This window comes from Corvus hawaiiensis, chromosome 23, assembly GCF_020740725.1.
Source record: "Corvus hawaiiensis isolate bCorHaw1 chromosome 23, bCorHaw1.pri.cur, whole genome shotgun sequence".
NCBI lineage: Eukaryota > Metazoa > Chordata > Aves > Passeriformes > Corvidae > Corvus > Corvus hawaiiensis.
Genome location: NC_063235.1, coordinates 5,943,755 through 5,958,428, shown reverse-complemented (window position 1 = coordinate 5,958,428; position 14,674 = coordinate 5,943,755). Strand labels below are relative to the sequence as shown.

Genomic DNA, 14,674 nt, shown 5'->3' with positions numbered 1-14,674 from the left:
GAGGGATGGATGGAGGGAGGGATGGATGGAGGGATGGAGGGATGGATGGAGGGATGGATGGATGGATGGAGGGATGGAGGGATGGATGGATGGATGGGCTGGGGAATGGAGGGATCCATGCACAGGGAAGGGATGATGCACAGGGTGGAATTCTGGATCCGCAGGGAAGGGGCGGGATGGGGAATGGGACTGATCCACAAGGAACAGGCTGGGATGGGGAAAATGTTGGATCCATAGGGAAGAAATGGGCTGGGGGATTTGATGGATCCTTTCCATGGGCGCAGGGAAGGAGTGGAATGGGGGAATGCTATGGATGTTTCCCCTGGATCCAGGGAAGGAATGAGCAGGGGCTGTGGTGGATCTTTCCCCAGGGAAGGAGTGCTCCTTCGAGCAGCTGGAGCACGTGCGGGAGATGCAGGAGAAGCTGGCGCGGCTCCACTTCGGCCTCGACGTGTGCGTGGAGGAGCTCCCAGAGGAGCAGAAGAAGGTGGCGGCCAACAGGAACCTGGACCAGCTGCTGGCACACGTGAGTGTCACCCCTGTCCCCTGCCAGGGCCGGGACACCCCCGGGGTCCCCTCCGGTCCTTCAGCCTCTTCCTTTGCTCCCACAGCTGGAAGAGCTCAGCAGCTCCATGTATCCTTGGTGGGGAGCGGGGGCGGCCTGGTGGCACTGGTGGCACTGGTGGCAGTGACGGTGGCACTGGTGGCACTGGTGATGATGGCAGTGACATGGGTGGCAATGGTGGCACTGGTAGCACTGGTGGCACTGGTGATGACGGCAGTGACATGGGTGGCACTGGTGGCACTGGTGGCAGTGACGGTGGCGCTGGGTGGCACTGGTGATGACGGCAGTGACATGGGTGGCAATGGTGGCACTGGTGGCAGTGACGGTGGCACTGGAGGCACTGGTGATGATGGCAGTGACATGGGTGGCACTGGTGGCACTGGTGGCAGTGACGGTGGCACTGGAGGCACTGGTGATGATGGCAGTGACATGGGTGGCACTGGTGGCACTGGTGGCAGTGACGGTGGCGCTGGGTGGCACTGGTGATGACGGCAGTGACATGGGTGGCACTGGTGGCACTGGTGGCAGTGACGGTGGCGTTGGGTGGCACTGGTGATGACGGCAGTGACATGGGTGGCAATGGTGGCACTGGTGGCAGTGACGGTGGCACTGGTGGCACTGGTGATGACAGCAGTGACATGGGTGGCAATGGTGGCACTGGTGGCAGTGTCGGTGGCACTGGTGGCACTGGTGATGACGGCAGTGACATGGGTGGCAATGGTGGCACTGGTGGCAGTGTCGGTGGCACTGGTGGCACTGGTGATGACAGCAGTGACATGGGTGGCAATGGTGGCGCTGGTGGCAGGGACGGTGCTGGCGCTTCCCCTTGACCCGCTCTCAGACAGAAGCTGCACCTGGCCGAGAGCTCGGACCCCGAGGACGCTGCGGCCTGACCCCGGCCCGGCTCCCGGCCCAGCCCCGGCCCCCGCCACCCCCGGGCGCCCCAACCGGGCCCGGCCGGGCCCCTCCCGCCATGGCGGGGCCGGTGGCGGCCCGATGACGTCAGCAGGCGGCGCCGGGGCCATGGCGGCCGCGCTGGGCCCGCGGGCCGGGACCGGGACCGGGACCGGGGCCGAAGCTGAGGCCGAGGGGCGGCGGCGGCGGCTCCTCCGCGCCGTGACCCGGCTGCAGGTGCGGGCCGGGGCCGGGGGGACGCGGGGCGGGCGGGAGAACAGCGCTGGAGGTGTCGGGAAGGGAAGGCTGGGTGGGGGCACAGCTGCACGGGAGGGACCCTTGGGGTGGCACATCTGGAAGGGGCCTTTGGATGCGGCTGTGGGGGCACATCTGGAACGGGCACATCTGGGCGCGGGGGATGCTCCGGCTCGGGCGGGGAGGGAGCTCGGGGGGCACCGCGGGTCTGCCCCGGCTCCAGCGCTGCCCCCGGGCCGTGCCAGGCCGCTGCCAGGGGGTTCCTGCTGCGGAGGCGGCTCCGGAGCGTGCGGGAGGAGTTCGAGGCCGTGGTGCTGGAGATCGAGGGCGACCTGAGCCACCTGCGCTGGAGCGGCCGCGTCCTGCAGCTGCCGCGCTTCGGCCCCGAGGTCCGTGAGCCGCGGGGAGCGGGGGAACATTCCCGGGAATGGGGAGCGGAGGGGAACATTCCCGGGAATTGGGAGTGGAGGGGAACATTCCCGGGAATCGGGAGCGGAGGGAACATTCCCGGGACTCGGGAGCGGGGGGGGAACATTCCCGGGAATCGGGAGCGGGGGAGCATTCCCGGGAATGGGGAGCGGAGGGGAACATTCCCGGGAATGGGGAGTGGAGAGGAACATTCCCGGGAATCGGGAGCGGGGGAACATTCCCGGGAATGGGGAGCGGGGGGAACATTCCCGGGAATGGGGAGCGGAGGGGAACATTCCCGGGAATTGGGAGTGGAGGGGAACATTCCCGGGAATCGGGAGCGGGGGGAACATTCCCGGGACTCGGGAGCGGGGGGGAACATTCCCGGGAATCGGGAGCGGGGGAACATTCCCGGGAATGGGGAGCGGGGGGGGGGAACATTCCCGGGAATCGGGAGCGGAGGGGAACATTCCCGGGAATTGGGAGTGGAGGGGAACATTCCCGCGAGTCGGGAGCGGGGGGAACATTCCCAGAAATGGGGAGCGAGGGGAACATTCCCGGGAATCGGGAGCGGAGGGGAACATTCCCGGGAGTGGGGAGCGGGGGGAACATTCCCGGGAATTGGGAGTGGAGGGGAACATTCCCTGGAGTGGGGAGCGGGGGGGGAACATTCCCGGGAATCGGGAGCGGAGGGGAACATTCCCGAGAGTGGGGAGCGGGGGAACATTCCCGGGAATGGGGAGCGGGGGGAACATTGCCGGGAATCGGGAGCGGGGAGAACATTCCCGGGAATGGGGAGCGAACATTCCCGGGAATCGGGAGCGGGGGGAACATTCCCGGGAATCGGGAGCGGAGGGAACATTCCCGGGACTCTGGAGTGGGGGGGGGGAACATTCCCGGGAATCGGGAGCGGAGGGGAACATTCCCGGGAGTTGGGAGTGGAGGGGAACATTGCCGGGAATGGGGAGCGGGGAGAACATTCCCGGGACTCTGGAGCGGGGAGAACATTCCCGGGAATCGGGAGCTGGGGGGAACATTCCCGGGAATTGGGAGTGGAGGGGAACATTCCCGGGAATCGGGAGCGGGGGGAACATTCCCGGGAATGGGGAGCGGAGGGAACATTCCCGGGAATCGGGAGCGGAGGGGAACATTCCCGGGAGTGGGGAGCGGGGGGAACATTCCCGGGAATCGGGAGCGGAGGGAACATTCCCGGGAATCGGGAGCGGGGGGAACATTCCCGAGAATTGGGAGCGGAGGGGAACATTCCCGGGAATCGGGAGCGGAGGGGAACATTCCTGCGAGTCGGGAGCGGGGGAACATTCTCAGGAATGGGGAGCGGGGGGAACATTCCCGGGAATCGGGAGCGGGGGGAACATCCCCGGGAATGGGGAGCGAGGGGAACATTCCCGGGACTCTGGAGCGGGGAGAACATTCCCGGGAATCGGGAGCTGGGGGGAACATTCCCGGGAATTGGGAGCGGAGGGGAACATTCCCGCGAGTCGGGAGCGGGGGGAACATTCCCAGGAATGGGGAGCTGGGGGGAACATTCCCGAGAGTGGGGAGCGGGGGGAACATTCCCGGGAATGGGGAGCGGGGGGAACATTCCCGGGAGTGGGGAGCGGGGGGAACATTCCCGGGAATTGGGAGTGGAGGGGAACATTCCCTGGAGTGGGGAGCTGGGAGAACATTCCCAGGAATGGGGAGCGGAGGGGAACATTCCCGAGAGTGGGGAGCGGGGGGGAACATTCCCGGGAATCGGGAGCGGAGGGGAACATTCCCGAGAGTGGGGAGCGGGGGGAACATTCCCGGGACTCTGGAGCGGGGAGAACATTCCCGGGAATCGGGAGCTGGGGGGAACATTCCCGGGAATTGGGAGTGGAGGGAACATTCCCGGGAGTCGGGAGCGGAGGGAACATTCCCGGGACTCTGGAGTGGGGGGGGGAACATTCCCGGGAATCGGGAGCGGAGGGGAACATTCCCGGGAATTGGGAGCGGGGGAAACATTGCCGGGAATGGGGAGCGGGGGGAACATTCCCGGGACTCTGGAGCGGGGGGAACATTCCCGGGAATCGGGAGCGGAGGGGAACGTTCCCGGGAATTGGGAGCGGGGGGAACATTCCCGGGAATCGTGATATTTTCTTATTTATATTTTCTTTTATATATTTTCTTTTGTATATTTTAATAGTTTCTTTTATATTTCCTTTCTATTTCTTGGTATTTTCCTCTGTATTTTCTCTATATTTTCTTCCTATTCATCTTCATATTTTCTTCATATTTTCTCTTCCATTTTATTCCTTTTAGACTTTCTTGGATTTTTAAAAATATTTTCCTCAGATTTTCTTTCCCTCCCCCTGTATTGGGGTTTTTTTTGGTTTATTCCTCTTTTCCCTTGGGCAGCCCCTCCCAGGGAAGCTCTTGGATCCAGGGAAGGCTGCAGAGAACAATGAGACCATTCCCAAAAAACCCCTGGAGAAGCCGGATCCCCCTGGACCAGAGCGGGCTGGGGGCTGTGGGAACACCCCCTCCTCAGCCCCCCTGCCCAGTGGGACAACCCCAAACCCCCCAAATTTGGGGTCTGGTGCTGATAAAATCCCGGGAAAGGAGGGAAGAGCCTGGGCAGGGAGCGAGGAGTGGGACAACGACAGCGAATGGGACAGCAGCGACCTCGGAGCCAGCCCGGGTAAGGGACACGGATAAAAACCTCGGGAACATCTTGGGAAGGTTGGAACAACTCCCACAATCGGGATCTTTGTGATAACAATGGGATTTTCTCCCATTTTTGGGGCAGAAATCCCAGCGGACCTGCGGGGCGTGCCCCGCTCGGAGCTCCAATCCTACAGGAAGCATCTCCTGATGGAGCTGCTGTGGATCCAGCAGGCCATCGCCAGCAGGAAAAACGTGAGGAGCTGCTCCTGCCTCTTCCCAAACGGGAAAGATGGGCTGGACAGTGCCAGGGATTCCGTTTGCCAGGGATTTGGGTGGATGTGGCAGGGATTTGGCTCTGGGATTTAATCACGGGGTGCTTGGTTTTCTTGGGCTCGCAGTTCCTGCTGCTGAAACGGAAGCTGGGAATTCCCGAGCGCTCCGGAGGCATTCCCGAGTTTTTGGATTGGTTTGGAGAAGCCCTGGAGCTGCAGCAGCGCTCCTGATGGGACAGGGGCAGCTCAGGAGCAGCTCCAGCACGGTGGGATGGAGCTGGATTTTTCTGGATTTTTCACTCCAGAAAAAAAAATGTTTTATTTCTTGGGAATGGGATATTTGGTCCAAGCAGGATTAAACATCAACAGCCAGGGGGGTTGTGGCGTGTCCTGGAGGGATCCATCCCACCAAATCCCTGTTTTTCTTGGCTGAGCTGGATGATCCCAGTGGGAAAAGGGAGGATTTTCCCTTCCAGAAGGTGCTTTTGGTGCTGGTGTGGAATGGCTGAGGGCAGCAGGGACCTGCAGGAACGAGCTCTTCCCACAGAACTGTGGGGGTTCCATGTGGGAATCTGGGTTTGGGATGGATCTGGGATCTCCAAGTGGGGGATTTTTGGGGAATCTGTGTGTTTGGGATGGATCTGGGATCTCCAGGTGGGGGATTTTGGGGAATCTGAGTGTTTGGGATGGATCTGGGATCTCCAAGTGGGGGATTTTTGGGAATCTGGGATCTCCAAGTGGGGGATTTTTGGGGAATCTGTGTGTTTGGGATGGCTCTGGGATCTCCAAGTGGGGGATTTTTGGGAATCTGAGTGTTTGGGATGGATCTGGGATCTCCAAGTGGGGGATTTTTGGGGAATCTGTGTGTTTGGGATGGCTCTGGGATCTCCAAGTGGGGGATTTTTGGGAATCTGTGTGTTTGGGATGGCTCTGGGATCTCCAAGTGGGGGATTTTTGGGAATCTGGGATCTCCAAGGGGGGGATTTTTGGGAATCTGAGCTGTGTGTTTGGGATGGATCTGGGATCTCCAAGTGGGGGATTTTTGGGAATCTGTGTGTTTGGGATGGATCTGGGATCTCCAAGTGGGGGATTTTGGGAATCTGAGTGTTTGGGATGGATCTGGGATCTCCAAGTGGGGGATTTTTGGGAATCTGTTTGGGATGGCTGTGGGATCTCCAAGTGGGGGATTTTTTGGGAATCTGGGATCTCCAAGTGGGGGATTTTTGGGAATCTGTTTGGGATGGCTCTGGGATCTCCAAGTGGGGGATTTTTGGGAATCTGTGTGTTTGGGATGGATCTGGGATCTCCAAGTGGGGGATTTTGGGAATCTGAGTGTTTGGGATGGATCTGGGATCTCCAAGTGGGGGATTTTTGGGAATCTGTTTGGGATGGCTGTGGGATCTCCAAGTGGGGGATTTTTTGGGAATCTGGGATCTCCAAGTGGGGGATTTTTGGGAATCTGTTTGGGATGGCTCTGGGATCTCCAAGTGGGGGATTTTTGGGAATCTGTGTGTTTGGGATGGCTCTGGGATCTCCAAGTGGGGGATTTTTGGGAATCTGGGATCTCCAAGTGGGGGATTTTTGGGAATCTGAGCTGTGTGTTTGGGATGGATCTGCAACATCCACGACCTCCAAGTGGTGGATTTTGGGGAACACTCAAGTGCTGAGCTGGGAGGAGTTCCCTGGCTGTGCTGGGCAGGTGGGGAGGGAGGGCCCATCCCTCCTGATCCTCGGGATGAGCCTCATTCCCGCTTTTCCTCTGGCTCTGGGTGTTTCCTCCTGGCGCAGAGCCAGGAAAGGAGCTGGTGCTTTGTCAGTTCCTTCAGCTCAGGGACATTCCAGTCCAGGAACATTCCACATTCCCAAGTGCTGCTGGGGTTCCCTGCCCTGCGTGGACATTGCAGCCCTGTGGATCCTTCTGTTCTGGGATGATTTCGATTGTTTTCTTGGGAATAAACAAACTTTTCCTGATGCTGAACCTGTTCCTGCCTTCCTGATTTCTCCTGCCTGGTGCCAGGTGTGTCCATGGCGTGCTTTAACCTGTTCCAGGATCTTTGGGATTTCCCAAGCAGTGACCAGAGCTGCTGCCATGGAGCTGCTGATCCATAAATCCTGCAGAGCTCACAGATCTGGATTAAATCCCTGAGGGATGCCAGTGATCCCAAGGATGGAAAAAAAAATCCCCAAAAGGTGTTGGCAGCAAAGAGCTCTGGAGAGTTCCCAGTGGGAATGTGATGGGAAAAGGGGACAGTTTGGAACACAGCACAGGTACCAGGAAGTGAATCCTTGATTTCTGTCACACCCCAGACTCTGGGATGAATCCAAGTTCCTCATCCTCATCCTCCAGGCCTGGGGAGCAGAGGATCAGTGAGCAGGGAATTAGATGCACAATGTTGTTAAATAAGGGAGGTTTTCCTGGTTTTTTTCCAAGGAAATGCTGCTTTTCCAAGCTCTGATTCAGCTGAGCTTGGCAAGGAGGAAGCACCAAACAGAACTGATGTTTTTATAACCCAATGTCTGCCAGGAAATTTGTTCTGCATTGGATATTTCTCATCAAGAGATTTTCGTTGTGTCGTCGTCCCTCTGGGAAATGCTAAAAACTCCTTTTCATCAAAAATCCATCACCAGGAGGTCACTCTGGATGATTTATTAACCATTTATTATCCCTCCAGTGCTGCACAAAACCATTTCATCGTTTTTGTCTTGAAACAGCCACCAAAAAATTCCTTAAGGCACGAAATTGGCTCAGCTTGCAACGGGGCCTGCTCCCAGCCTGGTGCTCAGGGAATCCATGGATCCTGACATCCAAACACAACTTCCCAGGTGGGACAGAGCCAAAAACTCCCTCAGCCAGACGGGGAGGTACCTTCCAGCAGGTCCTGCTGCTCTGCTTCTCCTTCAGGAGCCAGCCACACACAGGGACACTCCCAGCATGGTGAGCAGCATTCCTGCCACAGCTCCTGTGGGAATGAACAGGGCATGGATTGGGAATCTGGCTCAAATAACAACCTCGAGGTGTTCTGCCAGGTCCTGCTGTTTGAAAATGTCCAATTTCCTGCCTTTCCTGGATTTTTTTTTGAGTAGGGCAGTGTCGGTGTGCAATATCAGGGAAGGGGAAGAAAGGTGGGGGTTGTCATTTGGGGGATTTGGGGCCATTCCTTTTCCATGGTGAGTGGTTTATTTCGTGTTTCTCTCCTGGTTGAATGTCTCCTGAGGGAAAAGTTCAAGCCTATAAACTCTTCTAGCTTAAACCAGCCAGTTTGTTTTTAAATTTGCCAGTTCTGCTCACAAATATGTTTCAATTCCCTTTCAGACCAAATTCAATTCCCTTTTTTTGCAGGCAAAGCTGCTCTGACCCAGTTCAAGCCTTGTGGGGTGTTTGGTATCTTCAGACCACACAGTGTCAATCCAATCAAATCATGGGAATCAAATCAAATCAGAAATCACAGAAATCAAATCAAATCATGGGAATCAAATCACAGGAATCAAATCAACTCATGGAAATCAGATAAAATCATAGAAATCAAATCATAGAAGTCAAATCAAATCATAGAAGTCAAATCAAATCATGGGAATCAAATCAAATCACAGAAATCAAATCAAATAATGGAAATCAAATCAAATCCTGGAAATCAAATCAAATCACAGAAATCAAATCAAATAATGGAAATCAAATCAACTCATGGAAATCAAATCAAATCTTGGAAATCAAATCATGAAAATCAAATCAAATCCTGGAAATCAAATCAAATCAAATCTTGGAAATCAAATCAAATCTTGGAAATCAAGTCAAATCTTGGAAATCAAATCATGAAAATCAAATCAAATCCTGGAAATCAAATCAAATCACGGAAATCAAATCACAGAAATCAAATCAAATCATGGAAATCAAATCAAATCATGGAAATCAGATGACGGAAATCAAATCAAATCATGGAAATCAAATCAAATCATGGAAATCAAATCATGGAAATCAAATCAAATCGCGGAAATCAAATCAAATAATGGAAATCAAATCAAATCCTGGAAATCAAATCAAATCAAATCCTGGAAATCAAAGAAAAGCTGAGTTTTTTAGGAAATGCCTCAAGTGGGACTTACTTTTCCCACCAATGTCCTCTCCCAGGATCTTCCCAGTCACCAAGGTCACAACCAAAGCCAGGGAGTTGCAGAGTGGGACTGCCAGGGACAGGTCTGAAACACCAAGTTTAAAGTGGACAATTTGGGGTTTTTTGTCACCATCCCAAGGCAGCCTCTTGGTGTTCGGCCGAGTCACTGACCCACAGCGCTGATCCTGCCAAAATCCCAGAAAGCCACCCCAAAAAAAAGCCCCAGGAACCGACCTGTGGAGGCCAAGGTGAGGTAGAAGAGGAGGGATCCGCCTTGGTTGAGCAGGAAGGGCACCAGGTACTGCAGGAGAACACAAAGCTGAGCGAGGGGACCCAGCCCTGCCCACCCCGAGCTGGGCTGGGCACCCAAAATCGGGCACAGGGTGCCAATCCCTGAGCCCAGCCCACGCCAGGAGCAGCGGCAATGACAGGACACCACACGGGAAGAGCAGAGTGGGCACTGAGGACGAGGAATTCTCGGAGTTTGAAGTTTCAGGGACGGGAAGGAGCCTAAGGAATGTGGGGCTCTCACCTTGTAGTTGAAGCAGAGGAAGCGGAGCTCAGCCAGCAGCTGCCCCAGGCGGCCCCGGCCCCGCAGCTCGTCCATGCCCGCCGCTGCTGCCCTCAGGAAGGGGCTGCTCCCGCCCCACAGCACGGCCACCATGGCCAGAGCCGCGGCCTGCCCTGCGGAAAGCCGGCACCAGTGGCACCGATGCCTCGGAACCCCTCTCTGCAACACCGGCAAGCACCCAAGGCCAAGCTGGATGCAGCTTGGAGCAACTTGGGATAGTGCCGGCTGTCCCTGCCCGCGGGGATGATGCTTGAGGTGCTGCCCAACCCAAACCACTCCCCGCGCTGCCATGCCTGCGAGAAGAGCCTGACTCCCCTCTCCACAACATTCCCCGCGCGGCCACACTCTTCCCTGAACCCTCACACCCCCTCAGAGCCCCCCAACCACGTTCTCCCCCCGCATTTCCCACACAAACCCGGCCGCCATCACTCTCCCCCCTCACCCGCGGTCGCCATGGCAACGCCGTTCCACTTCCCGGTTTAACCGGAAGTCGCCTTTTGTCGCCATGGTGATCATGACGTATTTCCGCCGCCAACCCGGAAGTGCCCGCCCCCCTCACGCCTCAGCGTGGCCGCCATGGTGAGAGCGATGTCGCCACGGGCGCGGTGCTCGCGATTTGTCGTCGCTACCGGCGATTTGGCGACTCTACGCCGCCGGTTCGGGGCTTCTGGGGCGCGGGGGGGGCGGCTTAGCCGCCCCCCCCGCGCCCCAGAAGCCCCGGACCGGCGGCCGCGCTCGCCCCCCCCCCACTCCTCACCCCCCTCTCCGTCACTCATTTCTTATTTAATCATTAATTACAGAAGCCCATCCTGCTGCAGGGCCATGAGCGCTCCATCACGCAGATCAAATACAACCGCGAGGGTGACCTGCTGTTCACCGTGGCCAAGGATCCCGTGAGTGCTTCCCCAGCCCCGCTAAACCGTGTAATTAATGGCGTTTGTTAATTTTTATCGGGTTTTTGGGTTTTTTCTCCCTCCTCGCAGATTGTCAACGTGTGGTACTCGGTGAACGGGGAGAGGTTGGGAACCTACAATGGGCACACGGGAGCTGTGTGGTGTGTGGATGCCGATTGTATCCTTTGATCCCAAAAACCGGTTTGTCCCGTGTTTTTCGTGGGTGATTCATTCCCGCTGAGTCCTCCGCGTTTTCCTCTCAAAGAGCAGCATTTAACTCTTCTGCTGCCTCTTCTTTCCCCAACTTTTGGGTGGTTTTCCTCCCACCCTGAGATTTGGGATGACATCCAAAGGGATATTTGGATTTGTTGTGTGTTGTGCTGCTTCCCTGGATTTTTGGGAAGATTTGCAGGGACGAAAACGTGGAAAAGTTGTTTTAATGCAAGACATGGAGCCTTTTCCTTCAAATTTCATGGGGAAATTATGGGATTTGGCAAGGGCTCCGTGTCCATATTGGAATGTTGACTTTGCCCAAAAAAAAAACCCAACAAACCCCACGTTTTTAATTTGGTGTAGAAGCATTCTTTGGGTGCCCAGGTGGAATTTGGGGCTGGTATTCCTTCACTGGTGGCCCAGGGGACACGAGGCACGTCCTCACCGGCTCTGCAGACAACAGCTGTCGGCTCTGGGACTGTGAGACAGGTGAGGCCATTCCCAAATCCCCCTTTGGGCCACAGCTGTGGCACCTCCTGAGCCTGCAGAGCACCCACGGAGCCAGGCTGGGAGAGCCTGCAGAGGAGAAGGCTCCAGGGAGAGCTCAGAGCCCTTCCCAGAGCCTAAATGGGCTCCAGAAGAGCTGGAGAGGGACTGGGGACAAGGCACGGAGGGACAGGAGCCAGGGAATGGCTTCAAACTGGAGATTTTGGGTGGGATTTGGGAAGGAATTCTTCCTGTGAGGGCGGGGAGAGGCTGGGATGGAATTCCCAGAGAAGCTGTGGCTGCTTCTGGATCCCTGGAAGTGCCCAAGGCTGGGTTGGAGCCACTTGGGCTAGTGGAAAGTGTCCCTACCCATGGCTGGGTGAGCTTGAAGTCCTTTCCAACCCAAACCATTCCGTGATAAAGGCTGGAAAATCCTTCAGCGATTCCCGAGCGATTCTGTGGATCTCCCTTTTCCCACCCTTCCCCCAATGATCCCTGAGCTCTCTGCTGCTCCCAGGGAAGCAGCTGGCCCTGGTGAAGACCAGCTCAGCCGTGAGGACGTGTGGCTTCGACTTTGGAGGGAACATCATCATGTTTTCCACGGATAAGCAGATGGGATACCAGTGCTTCGTCAGCTTCTTCGACCTGCGCGACCCCAGCCAGATCGGTGAGGAGCTGGGGCTGCTCCAGGGGTCTCAGGAAGGACTGTGGAATGCTGGATCCATCCCTCAGGGGCTCTCTGATCCCTTCTTCCCACAGAGAACAACGAGCCCTACATGAAGATTCCCTGCAGCGATTCCAAGATCACCAGCGCCGTGTGGGGCCCGCTCGGGGAGTTCATCATCGCCGGCCACGAGAGCGGCGAGCTCAACCAGTTCAGTGCCAAGGTCAGGGCCTGGGGGAGCATGGAGCAGCATTCCTGGGGGGACAGCAGGGTTGGGATGTGGGATTTGGGGGCTCCAAACAGCGATTTCATCAAGGATAATTAAAATAGGAGGAGGCCGAGCGCGGCTGGAAGTGAGGCCTCAGCGTGGGGGCGTGGAATGAAATCCATTTCTAAACTCCCAACCCAAAGCAGCCCAGGATTCCCTTCCATGAATCTCCCAGGTTGTTTTTAATGAGGAAATCCCTTCCCAGCTCCCTGAAATTGCCTCTTCCCCTCCAGTCAGGGGAGCAGCTGTCGAATATCAAGGAGCACACCAAGCAAATCAACGACATCCAGACCTCCCGCGACATGACCATGTTCATCACTGCCTCCAAGGACAACACGGCCAAGGTGAGCTTTTCCAGCAGCCTGTGGATATTTCCTGGCAGGATCTCTGCTCCCAGGGGTTTTTTTGCTCCTTGGGAATGTTCAGGGAGAAAAGGGAGGTGCCAAGTGAGCAGCCACGCTTTGAAAGTGAAATATGCTGGCGCTTCCGTAGAATATTTGCACTTTGCCACCTCTGGAAGGCGAAAGATTTCTTTTGTGGGGGAATATTTTTGGGATTTGAACTTGCAGGAGCGACTGCAGAGGGAACACCCATCAAGGTGAGGCCCAAGGCTGGATCTGTGTGAGTTAATTCATCAGTTTCTCCCTTTTCCCTCACAGCTCTTTGACTGCACATCCCTGGAGCATCTGAAGACGTTCCGGACGGAGCGGCCGGTGAATTCTGCTGCCCTTTCCCCCATCTTTGACCACGTAAGGATGAGCTCTCTCAGGGGATCCTTTCTCCTGAAATTCCTGCATTGTGAGTGTTCCCAATCCAGCTTAAAACCAGGACTCTGGGATGAGCCTGGGGAATTCTGCTGGGTCTGGCACGGGGAACGAGGAGGTGGGAATTCCTCAGAGGGTTGGAGGCCTGCTGGGGGGTTTGTGGGATTTGTGGGATGAGTGGGAAGTGGTGGGGTCAGTCACCACCCCTGGGGGTGTCCAGGGAACCTCTGGACCTGGCCCTCCCTGCTCTCCTCTGGTTTCAAGGTGGGGATCAATGCTGGATTTGCTCTTGGAGGTCTTTTCCAGCCTCAGCGATTCCGGGATTCCCTAAATCCCAGGAGGAAGCCCTGCAGGGCTGTGGTTTCTCTTTGTTTCTCTCCCCTGCAGGTCGTGCTCGGGGGTGGGCAGGAGGCCATGGATGTGACCACGACCTCCACCAGGATTGGCAAATTCGAGGCCAGGTTGGTCCTTTTCCCTCTGGCAGGGCCAAATCCTCACCTGGAGCACTCCTGGCATCCCAGGGATTGCACTTCCCTTTGTTTTGGGAATTGGCAGTGCTGGAGAAGCCCTTGAGGTTGTTTTTTGGGTTTTTTTGAGGATTCCCTGGTTGTTTCCCTTCCAGGCTTGTGACAATTTAAATCTTCCCCCTCCCAGGTTCTTCCACTTGGCTTTTGAGGAGGAGTTTGGCAGAGTGAAGGGGCACTTTGGGCCCATCAACAGCGTTGCTTTCCACCCTGATGGGAAGAGGTGAGAGGCTCCCTGGGGCTCTTGCAGTGCTCCCCAGTCCACCCAATCCCACTTTTTAGTTGGGATACGGCCAGATCCACAGGATATCTGCAGCCAGCACCTGAATTTCCCCATTCCAGGCTGCCCTGGCGGGCGTCAATCTCACCCTGTCCCACACTTTGGCCATGTCACTGATCCTTTTTTTGTCCCCTTTGTGGTTCCTCTGTCAGTTCTAGGAGGGATTGATGAGGCCAAACTTCCCACTCTTTGCTCCCAGCAGCATTCCTGACTTTCCCTTTCCTCCCTGCAGCTACAGCAGTGGGGGTGAGGATGGCTACGTCCGCATCCACTACTTCGATCCCCAGTACTTCGAGTTCGAGTTTGAAGCCTGAAGGAGGATTTCCCTCTCCTTCTCCCTTCTCCAAGCCCTTGCCCAGTCCATGGGCTCCACCACAGGACTGTTGGAAAGGCCTGAAGTTATTCTTGACAGCAGTTTTGGGGGCTGGGGGAAGTTGGGGAAGCGGGAACTCGAGCAGCTCCAAAGGGCAGGAATGGCTTTTACTGGAAGAAGGGTGAGGGGAACTGGGTTGGCTGCCTGCCTGCTGGGTATATTTATACATCAGGGGAGGGAAAAAAATCAGGAAATAAATAGCAATCTTTTCTAAACACAAGGAAAAACACCTCTGGGGGGGGTTTTTTAAGTTTTTTTTCGAGCTGGACCAGAATTAACCCAAGGACTTTGTTTTCCCAGCTCTGCTGTCAGCGCTTTGTTCCACACCCATGGGCAGACAGACAGCAGTGCTGCTCCTCCCGGGACCTTTGCCCATCCATGAACTCCTTCCCAGGGAGGCTCCACAGCCTCAGGCCCAGCCCTGAAGTGTGAAAAGGCTGGAAGTGCAGCAGCCAGGAATTGTTTTCCAGCTGCCACGCACGCGCCCGG

The 14,674-nt window shown here is 56.3% G+C and overlaps 4 protein-coding genes across 25 annotated transcripts in view; 3 read left to right on the top strand and 1 right to left on the bottom strand.

The window, feature by feature from the left end:
• Positions 1 to 5,412, top strand: part of LOC125337246 (coiled-coil domain-containing protein 28B-like) — an 8,053-nt gene extending 2,641 nt beyond the window's left edge. For 2 of the 8 annotated variants that reach the window (XM_048326707.1, XM_048326708.1), the window contains exons 4-10: positions 372 to 526; positions 612 to 634; positions 1,407 to 1,696; positions 1,960 to 2,103; positions 4,520 to 4,802; positions 4,911 to 5,020; positions 5,167 to 5,412. In XM_048326707.1, coding sequence (XP_048182664.1) covers positions 372 to 526; positions 612 to 634; positions 1,407 to 1,696; positions 1,960 to 2,103; positions 4,520 to 4,802; positions 4,911 to 5,020; positions 5,167 to 5,271 — 1,110 coding nt within the window. In that variant the 3' untranslated portion in view covers positions 5,272 to 5,412. Of the gene's footprint in view, positions 1 to 371; positions 527 to 611; positions 1,295 to 1,363; positions 1,697 to 1,959; positions 2,104 to 4,423; positions 4,464 to 4,519; positions 4,803 to 4,910; positions 5,021 to 5,166 lie in introns of those variants that run through there. The other 6 variants (XM_048326712.1, XM_048326714.1, XM_048326710.1 and 3 more) reach the window with 5 other exon arrangements.
• A 66-nt stretch (positions 5,413 to 5,478) lies between these two features.
• LOC125337252 (feruloyl esterase B-like) lies at positions 5,479 to 7,595 on the top strand. 14 transcript variants are annotated; one of them, XR_007208004.1, is made up of 5 exons: positions 5,479 to 5,642; positions 5,695 to 6,273; positions 6,370 to 6,400; positions 6,611 to 7,308; positions 7,472 to 7,595. XR_007208004.1 is itself a non-coding variant. In XM_048326724.1 (5 exons), exons 1-5 carry the CDS (start codon positions 5,479 to 5,481, stop codon positions 7,184 to 7,186), a joined length of 1,266 nt encoding a protein of 421 aa, XP_048182681.1. In that variant the 3' UTR covers positions 7,187 to 7,314. The 14 variants fall into 14 exon arrangements, 13 of the variants coding, with proteins under 13 accessions (XP_048182681.1, XP_048182686.1, XP_048182682.1 ...); XM_048326724.1 differs by lacking the exon at positions 7,472 to 7,595 and having other exon boundaries at positions 5,695 to 5,745; positions 5,830 to 6,273; positions 6,611 to 7,314; XM_048326729.1 differs by lacking the exon at positions 7,472 to 7,595 and having other exon boundaries at positions 5,695 to 5,747; positions 6,018 to 6,273; positions 6,611 to 7,314.
• An 87-nt stretch (positions 7,596 to 7,682) lies between these two features.
• TMEM234 (transmembrane protein 234) lies at positions 7,683 to 10,207 on the bottom strand. Of its 2 annotated transcripts, XM_048326740.1 has the most exons (5): positions 10,163 to 10,207; positions 9,682 to 9,833; positions 9,384 to 9,450; positions 9,142 to 9,234; positions 7,683 to 8,000 (listed from the first exon to the last, which is right to left on the bottom strand). In XM_048326740.1, exons 1-5 carry the CDS (start codon positions 10,173 to 10,175, stop codon positions 7,939 to 7,941), a joined length of 387 nt encoding a protein of 128 aa, XP_048182697.1. In that variant the 5' UTR covers positions 10,176 to 10,207; the 3' UTR covers positions 7,683 to 7,938. The 2 variants fall into 2 exon arrangements, with proteins under 2 accessions (XP_048182697.1, XP_048182696.1); XM_048326739.1 differs by lacking the exon at positions 10,163 to 10,207 and having other exon boundaries at positions 9,682 to 10,105.
• On the top strand, positions 10,191 to 14,405 carry EIF3I (eukaryotic translation initiation factor 3 subunit I). The gene is made up of 11 exons (XM_048326736.1): positions 10,191 to 10,299; positions 10,521 to 10,613; positions 10,704 to 10,791; positions 11,250 to 11,315; positions 11,830 to 11,979; positions 12,072 to 12,199; positions 12,478 to 12,588; positions 12,904 to 12,993; positions 13,396 to 13,469; positions 13,663 to 13,755; positions 14,045 to 14,405. Exons 1-11 carry the CDS (start codon positions 10,297 to 10,299, stop codon positions 14,124 to 14,126), a joined length of 978 nt encoding a protein of 325 aa, XP_048182693.1. The 5' UTR covers positions 10,191 to 10,296; the 3' UTR covers positions 14,127 to 14,405.
• The last annotated feature ends 269 nt before the right edge of the window (positions 14,406 to 14,674 follow it).